The sequence below is a fragment of the Anabrus simplex genome, chromosome 7 (genome assembly GCF_040414725.1).
Source record: "Anabrus simplex isolate iqAnaSimp1 chromosome 7, ASM4041472v1, whole genome shotgun sequence".
Taxonomy (NCBI): domain Eukaryota; kingdom Metazoa; phylum Arthropoda; class Insecta; order Orthoptera; family Tettigoniidae; genus Anabrus; species Anabrus simplex.
In genome coordinates, this window is record NC_090271.1 from 139,974,604 (window position 1) to 139,993,033 (window position 18,430).

Below are 18,430 nucleotides of genomic sequence, written 5' to 3' on the forward strand. Positions count from 1 at the left end.
TGTGTCGTCTTCATCATCATTTCATCCTCATCATGACGCACATCGCCTGTGGGCATTAAATCGAAAGACCTGCACCTGGTGAGCCGAATATGTCCTCGGACACTCTCGGCACTAAAAGCCACGCGCCATTTCATTTTACCTTCTATACATTTTTCAGAAAAAAAAAAAAATGTGTTTATTTTTAAAGGAGATTCCAAATACCAATTTTCATGACTGTAACATCTTCAGTTTTTGAGATATAAGTATCAACATAAAAGGTATTCAACCCCTTTTTCACCTTTTTTCACCCCACTTAACAGGATCTTCTGGAAACAAAAACAAAAAAAATGTGCTTCTTTATTTTTAAAGCTGATTCCAAATACCAATGTTCATGTCTTTAAACTGTTCAGTTTTCGAGATATAGATACTCATCCCCCTTTTCACCCCCTTTGCGACGGAATATCCAAAAATCCTCCCTTAGTGAGTGAGCACCTACATTGTAATATAAATGTACTGTATCCCCAAAATTTCATTTCTTTATGTCCATTAGGTTTGGCTTGGCGATAATGAATAAGTCAGCCAGTCAGGACAAGTTATTTTATATATATAGATTGGAGTGCAAGAGGATAGGACTTTTACAAGTTTTTAATTTAATCTTGCAAAAAGAAGGGAAATGATATTTAAGTGTGAACCCAGTATCTATATAAATTGTGGTTTCCTCTCTTTCATAGCAATTTTGTTATGATTTTAGAAGAATGAAACGTGATGAAGCTAAGTAAACTACAAGGATGGTTCAATAAATAAGGTAACAATTCCTCTCATTGCAAGATTGTATTCAGGGTTCACATATACATGTCATCCATAACTTGGCCGTGATACAAATTACTTTTCAACATAGTCACCATACGTATATGAACATTGTTTCTGCCAGTATACCAAAGAATCGAAGACAACATAGAAGAACTCTGTATCAAGCTCCCAAAGTCACTCCTCGATACAACTTGCTGCAGCTCCTCATTGGATGTGAAACGCCAGCAAAGGCTGTTCGATGGCCCAAATAGATGAAAATCACTATGGAGGATATGCTTTGCCTGCGGTGATGGTGCTTGTCCTACATGTCTGTTCTGCTGTTATATAAATTGAAAAAGTAGATAATGGTTCCATCTAGTCAATACTTAAAAGTTATTTACTATTTCAAAGTTGTAAAAGCATCTTATTAAAATTACAGGACATGTTTTGGCTGCATTAGGCCATTTTCAGCTGTTTGCAATAAACTTAAAATCAATATACAGTACTAATAGTTATAAAACATGGATAAATTTCACTCATATGATACATGGTATTTACAAATTAAAAAGTACATGCTGAATCATCATCAGATGAAGTCGCTAGATGAAATGTAATGAAGTTAGAATGGTTCTATGTAAAATGGGTGGTGATGATGTAAATAAAAAGTTTCTTTTGTCCTTAAAATTCATTTCAGTCAGTTGATTCAGTAAAATAGTTGTTCCATTTAATATAAAAACTTTAAAATACTATGAATTCACAAATGTGGATCAAAATGATTCAGTGCCAGCCAGACTATAGAGTAGGAATCATCTGTCATCCGGTGATGATGTGCAATATGAAATCTATTAGGACAACAAAAATATTACTAAGATGAATATTAAAGTTAGGGAAGCAAGATTTAGGAGATGATGATCTAGTTAAAGATAACTTGAATAAATTTAGTATTCTTAGTACCTTGAAAATTGAAGAATTTATAGCAATCTTAAGTTTTGTCCTGGAGAATAATATTTTCATTTTCATTGATGACATATGTCAACAAAACAGATTTCCTATGGGTTCACCAGCATCGGGTATCCTTGCGGATATTTATATAGACTACTTAGAAACGGCCAACATTATTAATAAATATGAAGGTATTTTTCACTGGTACAGATTTGTGGACGATATATTCGCAGTCATTGATCAACAAAAAACAGATGAAAAAACACTTTAGATTTTCTCAACTCTATAAAACCCATACCTTAAATTCACAATAGAATCAGAAGTTGACAAATCTTTGAATTATTTGGGCCTTAGAATCACCAAGAATCACAACAGTCTTACCTATGACATCTATAGAAAACTCACTCAGATGATTAATGTAATAAAACAGGATGCTTTTCACCCGAATTCTCACAAGAAAACTTCTTGTTACAGTTTGATACATAGAGCCTTGAAAATTCTGCTCTCCGAGCATAACTATAAGAAAGAGATTTTTACCATCTATGAAATAGCTCTAAAAAATTGGTTATAACAAAAGCTACATGAATAAAATCATCACCAAGGTGAAAAATAAACCTGTCACCAGCTTAAAAAAAGATAGTGCCGACTGTAAAAAATAAAAAAGTACATTACATTCACATGTAACAGTAACAAAATTTTTCAAGTTGCCAATATTTTCAATAAACATAACCTTCAAGTCTCTTTTAAGATCGATAATACCAATGCTAGATTACTCTACAATATGAATGTCATTAATAATAATAAATTTCTAAATTTGGGGATCTATAGAATGAAATGCAATCAATGCCGGCCAAGCTACATTGGTCGAACATCCTAAATTTTAATACCCACTACCGAGAACATGTCAGTGCAAAATGATACAATAGATTTTCGGCCATGAGTGAACACACGGACGATTTCAAGCACTCCTATACATCCATTGAAAATGACATGAACGCAATGAAGATCTTACAGAAGGGCAAATTACTCAATATCTGGGAAGATATCCACATTCACCTGGATCAAAGATTTAAAGCAACCTTCAGCCTCAATGAAATTTTGGAGAAAGGCAATATCTTACACAGTGAAATTATAAATTTTTATAATAAGTTCAATTTATTGCCATCACCGTATTATATGTCGGTCTCACGTGCGCATTCCACACCTCACCCTGTTTGTAAAATCTCCCCTCCCATGCTCCGCTCTACCGATAACATTGCTCTCACTCACACAAGGACGAACGTGTTGCCGACTTAGTGTCAACCATGTCAACTTAGCCAGCGTACAGGCATGATATGACGTAAAACACAGAGCTTTTGTAAGTTAGTTTTATGTCAGTTTTTCTATATTTTTATTCACATTGGTTCTTCTTCTCCTAAATATTGCTTCCCTGATTTTAATAATCATCTTAGTAAATTTTTTCGTTTTCCTTCTAGATTTCATATTGCACAACATCACCCGACGACAGTTGATTCCTACTCAGTAGTCTGGCTGGCATTGAATCATTTTGATCCACATTTGTGAATTCATAATATTTCAAAGTTTTTATATTAAATGGAACAACACAGTAGTTGCGATTAGGGAGGGGGGGGGCAACCCCCCAACTTTGTGGAGAAAATTTTACATTTTTATTACATTTTAGCTGGCTGTAAGTAGGAATGATTAAAATAAGCAATTTGTACAAATCCTGTTGTCTTATCAGCTAATTTTTCCTTTATTTTTTAAAATTATTAACAAAATTATCAGCAGAAATACGCAATAAATGTCGTTCGTTGTGGCTAACTGATATGTATAGCGCCGCAGGAAGTAGTGGACACTTTGCATCTGCTGTGAGAAAGGGTAGCAGGCAGTAGTGGCTCCCGGATGGTGTCCTCCCTAGAGAACGAAAATATTTTTTGTTTTCTCTCGATATTTGAAGTAAAAAACTGGACTCGAATAACGCTAAGAAAATTACATTTCATCGTAAAACTGTAAATTATAATCGATCAATAAGGAAGACTGTTAAGGCAATATCAAGCTTAGGTGAGTGACTTTTAGCGCGCAGTTTGCTGGTAAATGTTTTCAAGTCGAAGATGAGGCACGGACTCTCAAGCTTCCGTACCAGGGTATAGTGAAGGTGAGGAGAGAGAGATGTAAAGGGGAAGCACACCGGTGGATGGTTTCAGAGGGACAAAGGATGCAGGAAGAGGCTTTAATATTGGCGGAGTCCATAGTAAAGGCATCTTCACAAACCCCTCTATGAGCATGCGCCAGCCATGGTGGCATATAATGAAATTAAATAATAATTCATGACCTTGTTTAACCTATTTTTATTTATATTTGAAGACGAAAAATAATAAATAATGATAATGAAATGTAACATTTGAGACCAGGAATGTTGATTCAGATTGCAAAGGTGAAGTAACACAGGCCTCTGGCTTGCATCCTGCGTTTCTTGTGGGTTGGCAGCAGTGAGCGAGTTGAATGTGTGCGGTGATACTGGTCCATAGTTGTACTCTTTGGTTGTAATCTTTCTTTATGTCCGTGCTTGGTGGTGATTATTCTGTACGCTGTTAAGCTTTGAAAATAGTGTATGTTAATTTACCGGTTCGGGTGTGGTTTGGAACCACTTGTGGTGATAGTGATATCCTCGTGATTTCTTTATCTGTGTGCTACTGTGCACTGGAGTTGAAAGTGGTGAGTTGTGCTCATAGTGCTTAAATCTTAAAATCGTTCATTTTTTAAAATTTTCATATTCTAACCATGCTTACATCTTAGGGTGGTTAATTATTCCTGCTTTTGAAAATGAATTCTGTGGATGCTATTTTCAAGAGCGGATGTCTTTCTTTTGACAGCAGATTAGAACTGAAAAGGCTAGGACCTCCGAAACCTAAATATTACACAGGTTTAGAATCCTTGCAAATGTAAAGCTGGTTATACCAGTAAATTCAGTCGCACATTGTAGGATCCATAAGCATGCAGACTGGTTGTGTGGATGTGAGGTAAGAAATACATTCTTTTGCTAGATGGGTTGACTATGAATCCTCGTGATCTTGCGTGGATATTAACTGGTGTTACAAACCTAGAACACTCGAATGTGTAAAAAAAAAAAAAAAAAAAAAAAAAAAAGTAGGGAGTAGCACATATATAGTAGTATCCAGTTCGCGATGCTTGGTAACGTAGACACCAGTTGCCAGTTAGATGGTGCATATAGGTTGCAAATTGAACAGTTCAATGAGGGTGTATCAAAAAACCGTTTCACACTCAGTAAACTGATTGACTGCATTAAGTTTTGCGGGAAATTTGAGTTTGCACTGTGAGGACACAATGAAACAGATTCATCCGATAATCCTAGAATTTTTCGTGGGTTGGGTAATTTAATGGTCGAGCTAGACTCTACTTAAAGGGGCAAATTGAAGAAAGCTAACAGTCGTGTTTTCCTGGGACTGTCTTAAACTATACAGAACGAGCTTTTAGACTCAATTTATTCCGCACGCCTTCAGTTGAAATATGACAAGATTTCTCTGAGACAACCAGAACAACCATTACAGTCATTACAAAATCTTCACTCAGTTCATTTTTTGAGATGAAAACAGTTCTTACGCATCCTGCCCTAAAATTCCTTCTAGTTACAGAAATTTTCAGGACACGTTTCTAAATGATCTCGTCTAGTACAGCTGTCCATTTGGAAAATTTGGAGAAAAACTTGCAAAATCCTTCTAAATTATTATTTTAAAAATCCTTTCACTTGCTTGTTTTGGGTTGCACAGCGCTCGATGACGAAGTTCAATTGATGGACGTAACAATGAACAAAGTGCGCATTTTTTTACACGGCCTTCATTCTTGCCTGTACATCTCTGTGTTGCCCGCATTCGAGCCACCATAGCTCTCAGCTATTACTTTTCCAGGGGACTTATTTACCTCCAGTTTATCTAGTTTGGCGAATAAAGCTTGACTTATTCTGTATGTACATAGTTTTCACATCAGATCCTCAGTGATAGTGTCCTTTAAATATATCCAAATAGCAAAAAACAGCTGAAAAGTGCAGCCTTAGGATTTCAATTTGCTCTTCTCTTTTCTGTCAAAATTGTCAAGAAAGAGGTGTAGGAAAAGGTACTGTGCCCTCCCCCCCTGACCTAACAGGTTCACTGGCCGCCAGTAGTAGCAGGGATTTGTTTTGCCAAGGTATGACACTGAGGTATGATTTATCCGCATGGCACGTGCATTTGTCAGTCTCGTAGTCTCTTTAGGGTCTGTTAGTTTTTTAGTGTTTAGTCAAATACGAAATGATTTTTAATTGTATAATCACGCCATGCTTCTATTTAATTGTAATACATATGTAATTGTTCCTTTGGTGAAAGTTCTGTTGTGCAATATTGAATCACAATCTCAAAAAACTATCATTACTACACTTCAATTGGTAAACTGTCAGTCTTTACCTCTTTGTCAAAATTCGCTCAGAGTGCATAAAAACTTACCGTGCTGTAGCTTTTTCTTTTTCAGTTTTGATGTATATACCCAGCGCCACTGCCCCCTTCCCCCCCTCCCGCCGCTATATCCCACAAACCCGGGTACTATCTGTTATCTACATTTGTTTGCCCCCCAACTTCTAGTTCCCAATTTTCGTTACTAGGACAACAATCTTACTGAATCAACTGAATCAACTGACTGAAATGAATTTTAAGGACAGAAGAAACTTTTTATTTACATCTTCGTCATTTTACACAGAACTGTTCTAACTTCATTACATTTCATCTAGTGACTTCTTCATCTGATGATGATTCAGCAAGTATTTTTTAATTTGTAAATACCACGTATCATATGAGTGAAATTTATCCATGTTTTGTAACTATTAGTATATTGATTTTAAGTTTATTGTCAACAGCTGAAGATGGCCTAATGTGGCCGAAACATTTCCTGTCATTTTAATAAGATGCTTTTACAACTTTGAAATAATAAATAACTTATAAGTATTGACTAGGTGGAACCATTATGCTAATTTTTCAATTTATATAACATAATTGTCAATACGAATTCAAAATTAAATTTATTTCATGTTCTGCTGTTATCAAAGGCAGTACACCATACATCCACATGTTTCTATGACATCAGGTTTGCACCATATATTGTGACAAGTTGCTTATGAATTTATGTTGGTGCAGTGTCCTTTAGTTGCTAAAATGAATTACACTATGTTCTTACTTGTTTGACAATATTTCAATACAGCATTGGTACAACTGATATGGCAGGGGATGCCTGTCATGCTGCACTAGCAAATGACCATCTGCCATAGATGCCGTCCCTTTGATTCAGTCTAGCGAAACAATCTAATACTGGAGTAAATAGTACACCCAAGAGATAGCCTGTTACCTTATTTATGGAACTGCTGTCATATTAGATATTTGAATTGTCAAATAAATCTGTTTTTTGCTAAAATGAATTTGAACACTGGAGTGAATAGTACACCCAAGATGAGGCTTGTTACCTTATATATTGAACTACCTGTGTATTTGCTATCGGTCTCGTGGTCATATTTAGCCTTAGATGGAGTTTACCACCCACTTAGGGCTGCACTCTCAAGCAACCCGACTCTAAGGAGAGATCATCCCGGAAGCCGCAGCGGTCTCTACGGGCCTGGCACCCTCTGCGGAGCGTGGCCCCATTCAAGAAGGACTTTAACTCGCCGCAGGTTCCCGGGGTAAGTGGACCCACCCAAACACCACATTTCTTGGCAGGGTGAACCTGCGAGATTCGGTGCTGGGCTCTTCCCTGTTCGCTACTAAGGGAATCCTTGTTAGTTTCTTTTCCTCCGCTTAATAATATGCTTAAATTCAGCGGGTAGTCTCGTTTGCTCTGAGGTCGTGTTTGGTTTGTGCGTGTCCCACAAAATGTTCGGTCGCTGCACACACAGCACACACTTTCGAGCTTGGTCGCGGGGAAAGGGCGGCGAATTGGCGCCAGCAGACACAAAGACGCTGCGCGGACCAACCCTCTCGTCTCACACACTCTCAGTGGTGGTGTCGACCGGTCCAACTCCACCAGCGTGAAGCTCTTTTCAGGAGACGCGGCGGCGGCCGTGGCCGCACGAACCGCGACGCGCCCACCCTTCGAACACAATGTCGCATTCAGTTTTAGCAGCCGACCCTCAGCCAGGCGTGGTCCGGGAACGGAATCCATGGACCGCAATGTGCGTTCGAAATGTCAATGTTCATGTATCCTGCAGTTCACACGTCGATGCGCAATTTGCTGCGTTCTTCATCGACCCATGAGCCGAGTGATCCACCGTTCAGGTTTGTTTTCTTTCATTTTTCGATCGTTCTCTCCACGGTGAGTGGAGGAGAAGCATGGGTTTCTCGTCACAGAGCTAGAATTAAATAAATAATGATAATAAAAGTGCACAAATATTAAGCAAATCAAATCACAATGTATGTATGTTCAGTCCTCAGCCCAAAGGCTGGTTGGATCCTCAACAGCTCCACCATTAGCTATCATAGTAGGCCTAGGCATCACTGAAGAGGCATACTACGGAAATGAGAAGTGAGGTGGTTTCCCATTGCTTTTCTCACTCCAAAAGTTGCTATTATTTATCAGTCTGCCAAGCCCACTGAAATGCATGCACCAACTGGTCCTATGAACAACATTTTCACACTATTCATAGCAGGGCTGCTGTGTCAGGAAATGGCATTACTAGCATCACTCATACCTCAGTCACTTTCATATTGTCAAAGCCAAGGATAATACTGAGATAGACCAATGAAAGTAACAAAATTGCTCTAGCTCATACTAGAAGACATAGTGAACTGTAAACACTAGGTCTCACCAGCAAAGGCATTCAAATCGCATAGGTATTCATAACTTATACAGAGAAAATAACTTTCATTATTAAGATCAAGACATTTCCACAAGGAAACTTTGTTCAAATATACATCCACTTATTCAAATCATTTTATTTATTTATTTCATTTTTAATTAATTTATTTAATTTTATTTAATTTATTTAATTTATTATGGAACAAAAATGAAATTAATTTGTAAAAAAACTTTGAACACAGAAATATACTGTATCATGTTTGCATTTAACTCTTAGGGCTGCAGTCTCTCAGTATGTTGGCTTTATCAGAATAACACAGTTATGTCCTATTGATTATGCAGTCTGTAGTCAAATTTATTAATAAAGGTGTTCTGGTGTGATAACCTGATGAATTTATATAAAAACAGGTGCATGTAGGTGCGATAAAATGGAAGTGATTACACGAAAATGGTAACATTGTGGTGGTAGCTGTTGATTGTTTGAAATTCCTGATATTCGTATCTCAGATTGATCATTGGAGCCATGAACTAAATAGTCAGAGTAATTAATCAGGTTTCTCTACAGTTTTATGTTGTTCCTATATCCTGTCATTGCTTCCATTTCTTTTATAATAACTGTTTTCATTTTGAGTATAACTAATATTTTTCTTACAGATGCTGTAAAATCACATTTTGGAGCACTAAATTTTTACAAAGGCATTGATGTCATTATTGCCACTCTACATGAAGCCAATAGATTCTTTGAGTCTCAGAAACCTTGGGAATTGAAGAAATCGCCAGAATTGAGGACCAAGTTAGATTTTGTCCTTCATTTAACTATGGAAACTCTCCGTGTATGTGGCATAGCACTGCAGCCAATTGTACCTGAGCTTTGCAACATTTTGCTTCAAAAACTTGAAGTGCCACCCAACCAGAGGTTTTGGTCAGATATAAGACCTTTCAGCTGGGAGCAAACCTCACAGTTAAAAGATATACCAATCAGTAGTGAGAAAGTTACATTATTTAAAAAACTTTTGAAACCAAAGAATGAATCACCCCGTAATAGATCTTAAATATAAATTCTTATTGGGATTCAATGAAGAGTAGTCAAACACAGGTGAATTATGGGCTGCATTATCAAGCTGGCAAAGTAAGAAAAGTTTTAAGGAAGACCAACTTGGTCAGTTAAGAACATACTAGGAACATACATTATAAAATGGGATATTCGATAAGAAATGTATAGCTGAATATTAAGATTTTATCAATGTAAGAAAAAAAGCAGATGCATGCATGGAATGAAATGCATTGGTATGGTGCATTGCCTGATCACTTCTTCTGCTGCATCAAAATGTTCTTACTGGTTGAATGTGTCAGTGACTGCTTCATAACAAATTGAGCTTTAGTCACCCACACAAATTGTGAAGAGACATGCCCTCCAAACTACGTGGAGGATGACGATCAGAAAGATCTTAAGTCGAATAATCTGACCGCTGACATGATGTTGAAAAGAACCTCCTGGAGTAATAGGAAAAGGTGACCTAACCCCACATAGGGATAAACGAGAAGATCGATGTAGATAGATACATAGATAGCAACTCTGAAGATAGTTTTCTAGAGTTTTCAATTTTCACACCTAGCCACCAGGCCACAGCCACTACCTTTCCTATCCCTTTGTTGCCAGAAACCAAATTGAGTTAGTACGACATAAAATACATACCTTTTCATTTCTATATAACTACTACATCCTACATCTACTATAATCTGCTTGTCATATTCATACCTTGATCTACCCCTACCAATCTTTCCGCCTGCACTTTCCTCGAAAAGCAACTCGAGGTGTCTTAAGATGGGTCGTCTTATTCTATCTTTTCTGGTCAAATTTCACCAAATTTTTCTCCTCTCACCAATTCAATAGTATCTTTTCATTCGTGATTCAATCTACCCACCTCACCTTCAGCATTCTTTTGTAATGCCACATTTCAAAAGCTTCTATTCTCTTTCTTTCTGAGCTAGTTATCATCCATGTTTTAGTCCCATACAATGCCACGCTCCAGGTGAAAGTATTCAAAAACATCTATCCAGTTCTTATATCTAATGTTCAAAGTGAGTAAATTTATTTTCTTAAGAAAGGCCTTCCTTGCTTGTGCTAGTCTGTCTTTTATTGTCCTCCTTACTTCTGCCATCATTAGTTATTCTGCTACCCAAGTAACAATATTCATGTACTTCCTTTAAGATTTCATTTCCTAATAAAATATTTCCTGCATCACATGACTTTGTTTAACTGTACTCCCATTACATTTGTTTTGGATTTACAGTAAGTTATTTATTTTAATCCTGTACTCCTTCTGCAGACAATGTCCATACCATTCAGTAATTTCTCTACAGTGGAACCTTGGTATCTCAAATCACCTCGGGATCTAAATTTTGAGTTATCAAAATTTCAAGATATAGAGAATACCATTTTTTAGCATGTATAGCACATATTTGAATCGTACGTCTTTATGGACTTATGCTGAATACATCATTTTTAACAGTACCAGTACTTATAAATATACAAACAAAGTCTATTTTACGGCATCACTTTAATTATAACACTTATTATAGTAACATTTTAGAAGACAGGATACAGTACATACAGTAGTGAAACAAGAAACATACCTCCGTTAACACCTTTGGAAAAAAAATATCCATTAGTCTCTTTTGTTTGCTACGGTTTACTTTTCCTCCCTTCGCGTTGAAACTTCTCATGAATACCACGCACCCGAGATTTGTAAATGGAGCTTGTCATTCGCGACTTCAGGGGTTGCTTTCATACATGACCAGTAATTAATTCACACCCGAGAAACTACGAGGCTTCGCCGATTTTCCGATTACTACTTTATTTGTTAACTGTTCCTCAAAAACCACAAATGCCATATTGCACAGTTAATGTTGCACAAAATTCGAGTTACAGAGAATTTTTAGATCAAGGGAGGAAATGTTTGCTTCAAGAAATCGAGAAATTTGTGTAACCAAATTTTGAGTAATATAGAAATAAATATACGTAAAGAATAGGACAAATGGCCAGGAAATAGTTACTTACTGAAAATTTCCTCTCCTTGTATTGTAATTCCCTTTGAAAATTCTTCTTTGATTTTCTTTACTGCCTTTTTGTAGCCAAAGAAAGGAGTTATTCTTGGTCTCTATATCTCTGGATCGGTATGACATAAAGTAAATTGTAAAAAATATATATCTCTGGATTAACTGGGCCTTCATTTTCTTATTTCATTTGGTTGGAAACAGGTTAAGTATATCTTATTTAAAGTAATCTAAAGAAGACTCCCTTTGGAGCCGTATGGACTTAACTTGAATAACTCCACTTGCAAGTGCTTGAGGAATACATTGTGCCTGCAGAAGTGGTTATGTGATGATGTTGGAGAAATACTGACCAGCAGCATTATTATATCATTAGGAGCGAGACTTTTTGGAATAACTCGCACATTTTTTTAACCTTAGAAGACAGAACCTTACCGGCCAAAATTCTAAACTGAAATATTTCATATAGCTATTTCCGCAGGTGCTGTGACGATATACTGTCTTAACAGTTGAAAATTTGCCAGTTAACATATTTACTGTAAATGATAATGCAGATGGAATATGAAAGTGATTTAGTTTTTCCTAGTGTCCTGCAATATGTGAAAACACTTCGTAGTATAATACTATTTAAAGTCAATGCTAGAACCCAGATCAAACTCATGAAAGCAAAAAAGAAAAAGTTATATGTAAAAAAATTAGAAAAAAGTGAAAAATCTTTCTGCAAAATAAAATAGTATGAACTATAAGAATTCTGTTTATTTAGTTATTTTATCTCTCCTGCATTTGTGAAAATTTGTTTTGAATGGCAATGAACCAGACTTCTGTCTCCTTCTTCCCTGATCAAGTCATTATCCTAATTGCACAGCTGTAATCTTCCAACATGCATATATTTTTATTTTAAATTCTTGCACCTTTTAGCATCTTGTGGCTTTTCCCTACGGACATCACTTAGACCAAGAACATGTATCATTCAGGTATGTTAATTTTGTTAATTTTTTTCCTTCACTTTCTTAAGATCTTCCTAGTATATTTCTATATTCAGTTCAAACCTAACTTTCCAAGAGATGTATATAACACAGGTAGCTTATATACTACTAAACAAACAAAAAAATAAATCCTTGCCATAGAGCAACAGTTCTGATGGGCCTTGGCCTACGAAGCGACTGCTGCTCAGCCTGAAGGCTTGATGACACGGTCAACACAAGAAATCCACGTGGCCATTATTTTTGGCTTTCTAAACTGGGGTGAGTATCTCACTGTCAGATAGTTCCTCAATTGCAATCACGTAGGCTGAGTGGTCCTCAAACTAACCGTCAGCTCCAGGTAAAAATCCTGACCTGGCTGGGGATCGAACCTGGGGCCACCAGGCAAGAGACAAGCTCACTACACCTAGAACCATGGTGCTTACACATTATCAACATGAATATATTCATCTGAAAATTATGACAACAATAAAACTATAAAACTGGCCTGGAAAATATTTACAATAGGACTGACACTGGATTGACCCTCGTTAATGAACATCATAGAAGATGCTGGGAATGGCAACCATTACCGTTGATGTAGCGCTGTGCTTGATTTATCAAACTGTGAGACGCGTAGCAATAGCTGTTGGGTTATTGGTGTGCGCTTGTTGCTCCGTCTTGCTGATAATATCCATGCTGCCATTCATCTGTGAGTTGATACATATGGATTAAACAGTGTCTGGACATAACGGTTAGCATTAACAGTTTGATGGAAGAATCATATTATGATGTGTACACCAGACATTGCACACCACACACCAATCTTGAGGTTATGCAATGGCTTTTCAACATACTGATGGGGATTTTCTGATGCATAATGGTACAGGCCTCATCTGAAGAAATGAAAATCTGAGGATCCAAAAGTCCTGACTCCACTTCACTCAGAAACCACTGGCAGAGCTCAACACGTGAAGGTTCATCTGGACGCTTTAATTCCTGCACAACAGTAAATTTGTAAGGATATAAATCCAGATCCTTTTTGATAATGTTTCAACACAACAATCTCTTAATTCCCATAAACGGTATTGAGATTTCACCAAACTTTGTTCCAGGTTTTCCTTCACTCAAGCAATGATTTTTGGTGTTCGAACTCGCAGACATGTGACAGCAACCGATAGGTGCATTAAAATCACGGTTTCCAGTATTTCCTATGATGGGCAGTTCTGTTCATTAAAGAGAGTCAATTCTGCATCAGTCTTATAAATATTTTCTGGGCCAGTCTAATTTTGCCCACCCTGTAGTTAGAGCACTGCTTGGTTTTAAAGGAAAAAAATCAGAATGAGAGCTCATTAATATGATTCTGTGTACAGAACATACAATTCGCTTCAGCAGACTCTTTTGTAACTTGTCCTACTTATATTCATATTATTTATCATATTAACAGATAATTTAGGCATTTTGTATTTACATCAGCACTTTGTGTAGGCTTTAAATTGCCGGAAGATAGAGGATACTCTCAATCTAATGAAGCTAGTATCAGTTGAAACTGAAAGGCATACTAAATCTAAAATATTGAATTACAGTGATATATGTCGCCAATTAGCTGCAGAATACTAAATTTGCAAAGAATTAATGCTACCAAATGTAAAATTTTCAATTAAAAATTTAATTTCAAAATTGAAGCTTATTCTAAGGATATGTCAACGTTCAAATAAACCACAATAAAAATATATGGAGAGATTTTAAATTCCTATTACTTTTTGATGATGTAGACAGGACCTAGTAGATTAAGTTTTGAATAGGAACGCATATCCAGAAAAACACCACCTCCATGCTACAGGAAAAACTAGGCAGCTTGGTTTATATATATATATATATATATACGCTTTTGATAATCTTTTAAGAAGCTGATCTTGAAATGTTTTATGGTTAGCGAACAGTTTCGGGATCTGAAACCTCGTACTTTCAAAGACAACTGTGATCTTTTCTTACTTTTGTGTGTGTCTTGTTCTCCTAGTCTTTTATCACTGGTATTCATCTTTATGTATTTGTCTGTTCCCCTGTGTTTACCTGACTTTCTTCTTATCCTACACTTCCTGTATAAAGCCTGAATATCTGTCAAACAGCCCCTAAATGAATTGAGTGTTGAAGCCTGCCCTCCTGATGGAGCTGGGAAGCAGAAACAAGCTCATCGGGACCTGAGGAGAAATGGATGGAATCTATCTATTTGAAGAAAGGAGTGTATAAAAATGTGAAAATTGTCCTTTTCCTTTTGTGGTTTCATGTTTTTTCTTGTCTCTTCTTTAAATTGTTCCTTCTTCCGCTGCTGACCTTTCATTTTTATCCTATTATATGTTCTTATTTCTATATACATGGCTTGAGTTATCCTTTCTTTACTTGATATACCGTAACTTCCTACAACTGTGGTCCATATTTCATTACTTTCTTCAAATTTTCTCCACTGTTCGTGAATACAATTTGCTAAAATAATTTTAAATTCAATGAGTAGAAAATTTGATCAGAAAATATCTGTTACTTTTGAGTTATATTTATAAATCATGAAGAAAAATAAATTTGAATCATGGTACATAGTTGTATGTCGAGGTGCCTAACTATGGTCCAACTCGCATTCCTTACCATGGTTCATAGTTGTAGCATTCGTTTTAGTATTTTACTGTGAAATTCGCAATAAAATGGCTTCTACTTATTAAATGATGTTTTATTGAATCAATAATGAACAATTAAAATGCAGAAAATCATAAAGTTATCAGTTACCCCATTTAGCACTCAGTTCATTCACGGAATATAACCCCCGTTTGGAGGATACCTGTACTGGAGGGTTTATATTAGAAATGATATCGGAAAGTTCATAGATGAGGATATCTGTGTCTTTAAACCAAGTCCACAACCTACCACTCCTAGCCATGCAACTTACTTCCTGAATCAGAAATATTTAAAACAATACCAGGCCAGTATTCTCCTTCATAATTCACTATGACAAAATCATTTACTGTAGGATCATAATCACGCTTTTTAGAAAACAGTTCCTGCTCCTTTTCTGATTGGTGGAAATCAGAGTCTGTGTCAGATTTGAGAAGGACGTTATCCTCATCTTCGGTGCTGCTGTTGTTCTCAAAGTATAAATATTTATAATATAAATATAAATAAGATAAATATTTACAGCATCATACCTGTTTTCTTCTCCCTGAATGTTTGTGAATGTGTGAAAGACCATATTCACTGTGGAGTGCTTTCTCTTCTGAGTTGCTACATTGTCTCCTGCCCTCAGGGTATTAAGGTGTTCCACAAATGAAGTGCTGATAGCTTCAACATTATAAGCAGGTCTTGTGCCGGTACTTGGTAGTCTTCCGAGGACTTCCATTCAATCAGTGGGGAATATACCTGTTTTCCTAAAACCTGATCTTAAGTTCGATGGGCCATTTACTTCCAATTTCTCAATTAGTTCCTTCAACAATGATAGAAATGTATCTTTAGGGATAGTTGAAAGTCTTGTTCCCAGTGGAGTACTTTTCCATCCATCAAGGACCTGGCATCATGCCACCTTCATTGGCCTGAAGTATGCGACATCAAGTGGCTGCTCGAGATGCATTACATTCAGCAGCAAAGCAAAAAGGCTACATTGTTGGCTAAACATGCGCACAAAACTTTGTTGCTGATGTGGCTACTTAAGTTGTCTCCAATCACAACTTTCTTCCCACTTAATTTTCTGAGACGTGGAAGCAATGTGGTAAAAAAACAGTCCTCAAAACTGTTGCAGTCAAACCAACCACTCTTTGTTCTATTATACCCAGCTACTTCAGGGCCACCTTCAGTCCATGTGTCCCACATATTTTCCGCTTTGTAGTTGATGATGGTGGACACATTTCACCAGCGGCATTGCCGCACATCATCACTGAAACTGCAGCTTTAGTGGAGTTCCTTATTATTTCTGGGTATTTGCAACCCCTCCTGCATAAGATTTTATTTTTTACCGGATCGTCGACAAGGTTAGTTTCATTACATGTTATAATTCTCATATTTTGGTCCGTATTGAATTGTACAGTAAAGACAAATAAATATTAATATATATGTATTTAATAGGTGGAGTAAATAAACATTAATATTTATTTGTCTTTAAGGTTAGTTTCATCGAAATTGAATATATTTTCCGGAGGAACATTTTCAACTTCTTTCTCAGGATTGTCAAAAAATTTCCAAGAATTTCTTCATTCACCATTGCTCTGCTCCTTTTAATGTTGCTACCGAATCTGTGGGGCGACGTTGCCTTATAGCGATGCAGAAATGATTCCGCCCAGCGTTTCCCAGGCATATTATTTGAAATCCTCTCTTGTTTCCACCCAGTGCTATCTAAATATGTTTTGACAATAAATCTCAAGTCCAGTGGAGTAACTGGGAAACCAAAGTCACACATTTTCACTACATAGTTAACGAAAGAGTCTCCTTCCTCTCATGTGAATACACATGTACGACCTGGCAACGGCACATTGTCATTGCGTATAGCTTTCATTTTGAGAATTAGAGTACTACGAGGTATGTTATATTTGGCTGATGCTTCTCTTTGAGTTAATTTCTTTCCCATAATCGCACTTAAGCATAATTCCATTTTTTTCAGCGACCCCCAATTTTTCGTCTGTTGTATTTTGAATTCATTACTGCAGCTAGGAATAACCTGGAATTCAGATACAAGTGTATTATTACTGTTATATTGTTTTAAATTGGATCTGGTTAGGAATACGGGGAAGCACACAACTATGCTCCAACAAACTTATTGGACCATAGTTATGTTTCAAGTTACAATTTTTAAATTTTATATTAATTAGAAGTTACCTGTAGTAGCTTTAAAGAATAAATAGAAATTAAACATGTCACTAATGCATTGCTACCCAAAGTAAAAGCTAAATTTGCCCAATGCTCTTACCTGGATAACAGCAGACAACAAAGTTCACAATACAATACAAAACGCGTACATCTGTAACGGAAGATTTACTGCTCTGAGCTCGTTCAACGTTGCGCCACTAGTATTGAAGTGCACGCATAGATAGCAGCAGTTGCTTAGCTCTCCAATCCACTGTAGCGAAAACGCAGAAGAAAATGGCACTAACTCGTAGAACATTTCAAGGATATGTATGTATCACAGACCATAGTTTTATTGCCAGACCATAGTTGTGGGAAATTACGGTACTCATTCAAATAGTGTTAGAAGGAGAAATCAGATTGTTTTGCACCTTTAAACTTAAACACAGTGAGATGGTTTATATTAAAATTGCTTCACCGTGTCATGAAGTAGAATTTGGTCATGTAATTTCTGCATGACTGATATTACACTCCCATTGATGTAATTGTGGAGCATCCTTAAAGTATATTTCATCAGTCTAAGATAACATTCCATAAATTAGAGTTGCATTTTATATAGTAATAAGTGATTGGTTTCATGTGTTGCAATACTACCTTATTTCTGAGTGCTGAACAGTGTATTTTTCATGTGTTATAAAAAGCGCGAATCTGCGGTAAGATTTAGGAAGGAATTTTGTTATCAGTTTCGTGGTTTATTAGTGCCAACATTAGGTGGACTTTAAAACACTTTAAATACATTTAAAACTGTGGGTCTATATAGCATGAATTTAAAACAGCCGATAGTATTAAGAAATGAAAAGCTTCAGAAAATTTGTGGAAGACTGGAACATTCCCCAATATAAGCCATGAGGAAATAAGCACAGTTACTGAGCCCAAGAGATCCAGCTGGAAGAGTACATTATTAGACAATTGGTTACATCACTTAGTTATAGTGATCAATTAAACCCTGAATTACTGCTGCTTAAAGATGAACCATATATCTGCAATATAACCAATAT

General features: G+C 36.5%; 1 protein-coding gene and 1 non-coding gene across 2 annotated transcripts in view; one reads left to right on the forward strand and one right to left on the reverse strand.

The window, feature by feature from the left end:
* The window catches only part of MetRS-m (Methionyl-tRNA synthetase, mitochondrial), a 120,807-nt gene extending 108,466 nt beyond the window's left edge, over positions 1-12,341 (forward strand). Inside the window, exon 7 of the mRNA XM_067151347.2 lies at positions 9,193-12,341. Within this exon, the coding sequence (XP_067007448.2) occupies positions 9,193-9,590 (398 nt within the window). The 3' untranslated portion in view covers positions 9,591-12,341. The remainder of the gene's footprint in view (positions 1-9,192) is intronic.
* LOC136877852 (5.8S ribosomal RNA) lies at positions 7,868-8,022 on the reverse strand. Its single transcript, XR_010860802.2, has one exon. It is a non-coding gene; the product is annotated as a 5.8S ribosomal RNA (ribosomal RNA).
* Positions 12,342-18,430: the final 6,089 nt, after the last annotated feature.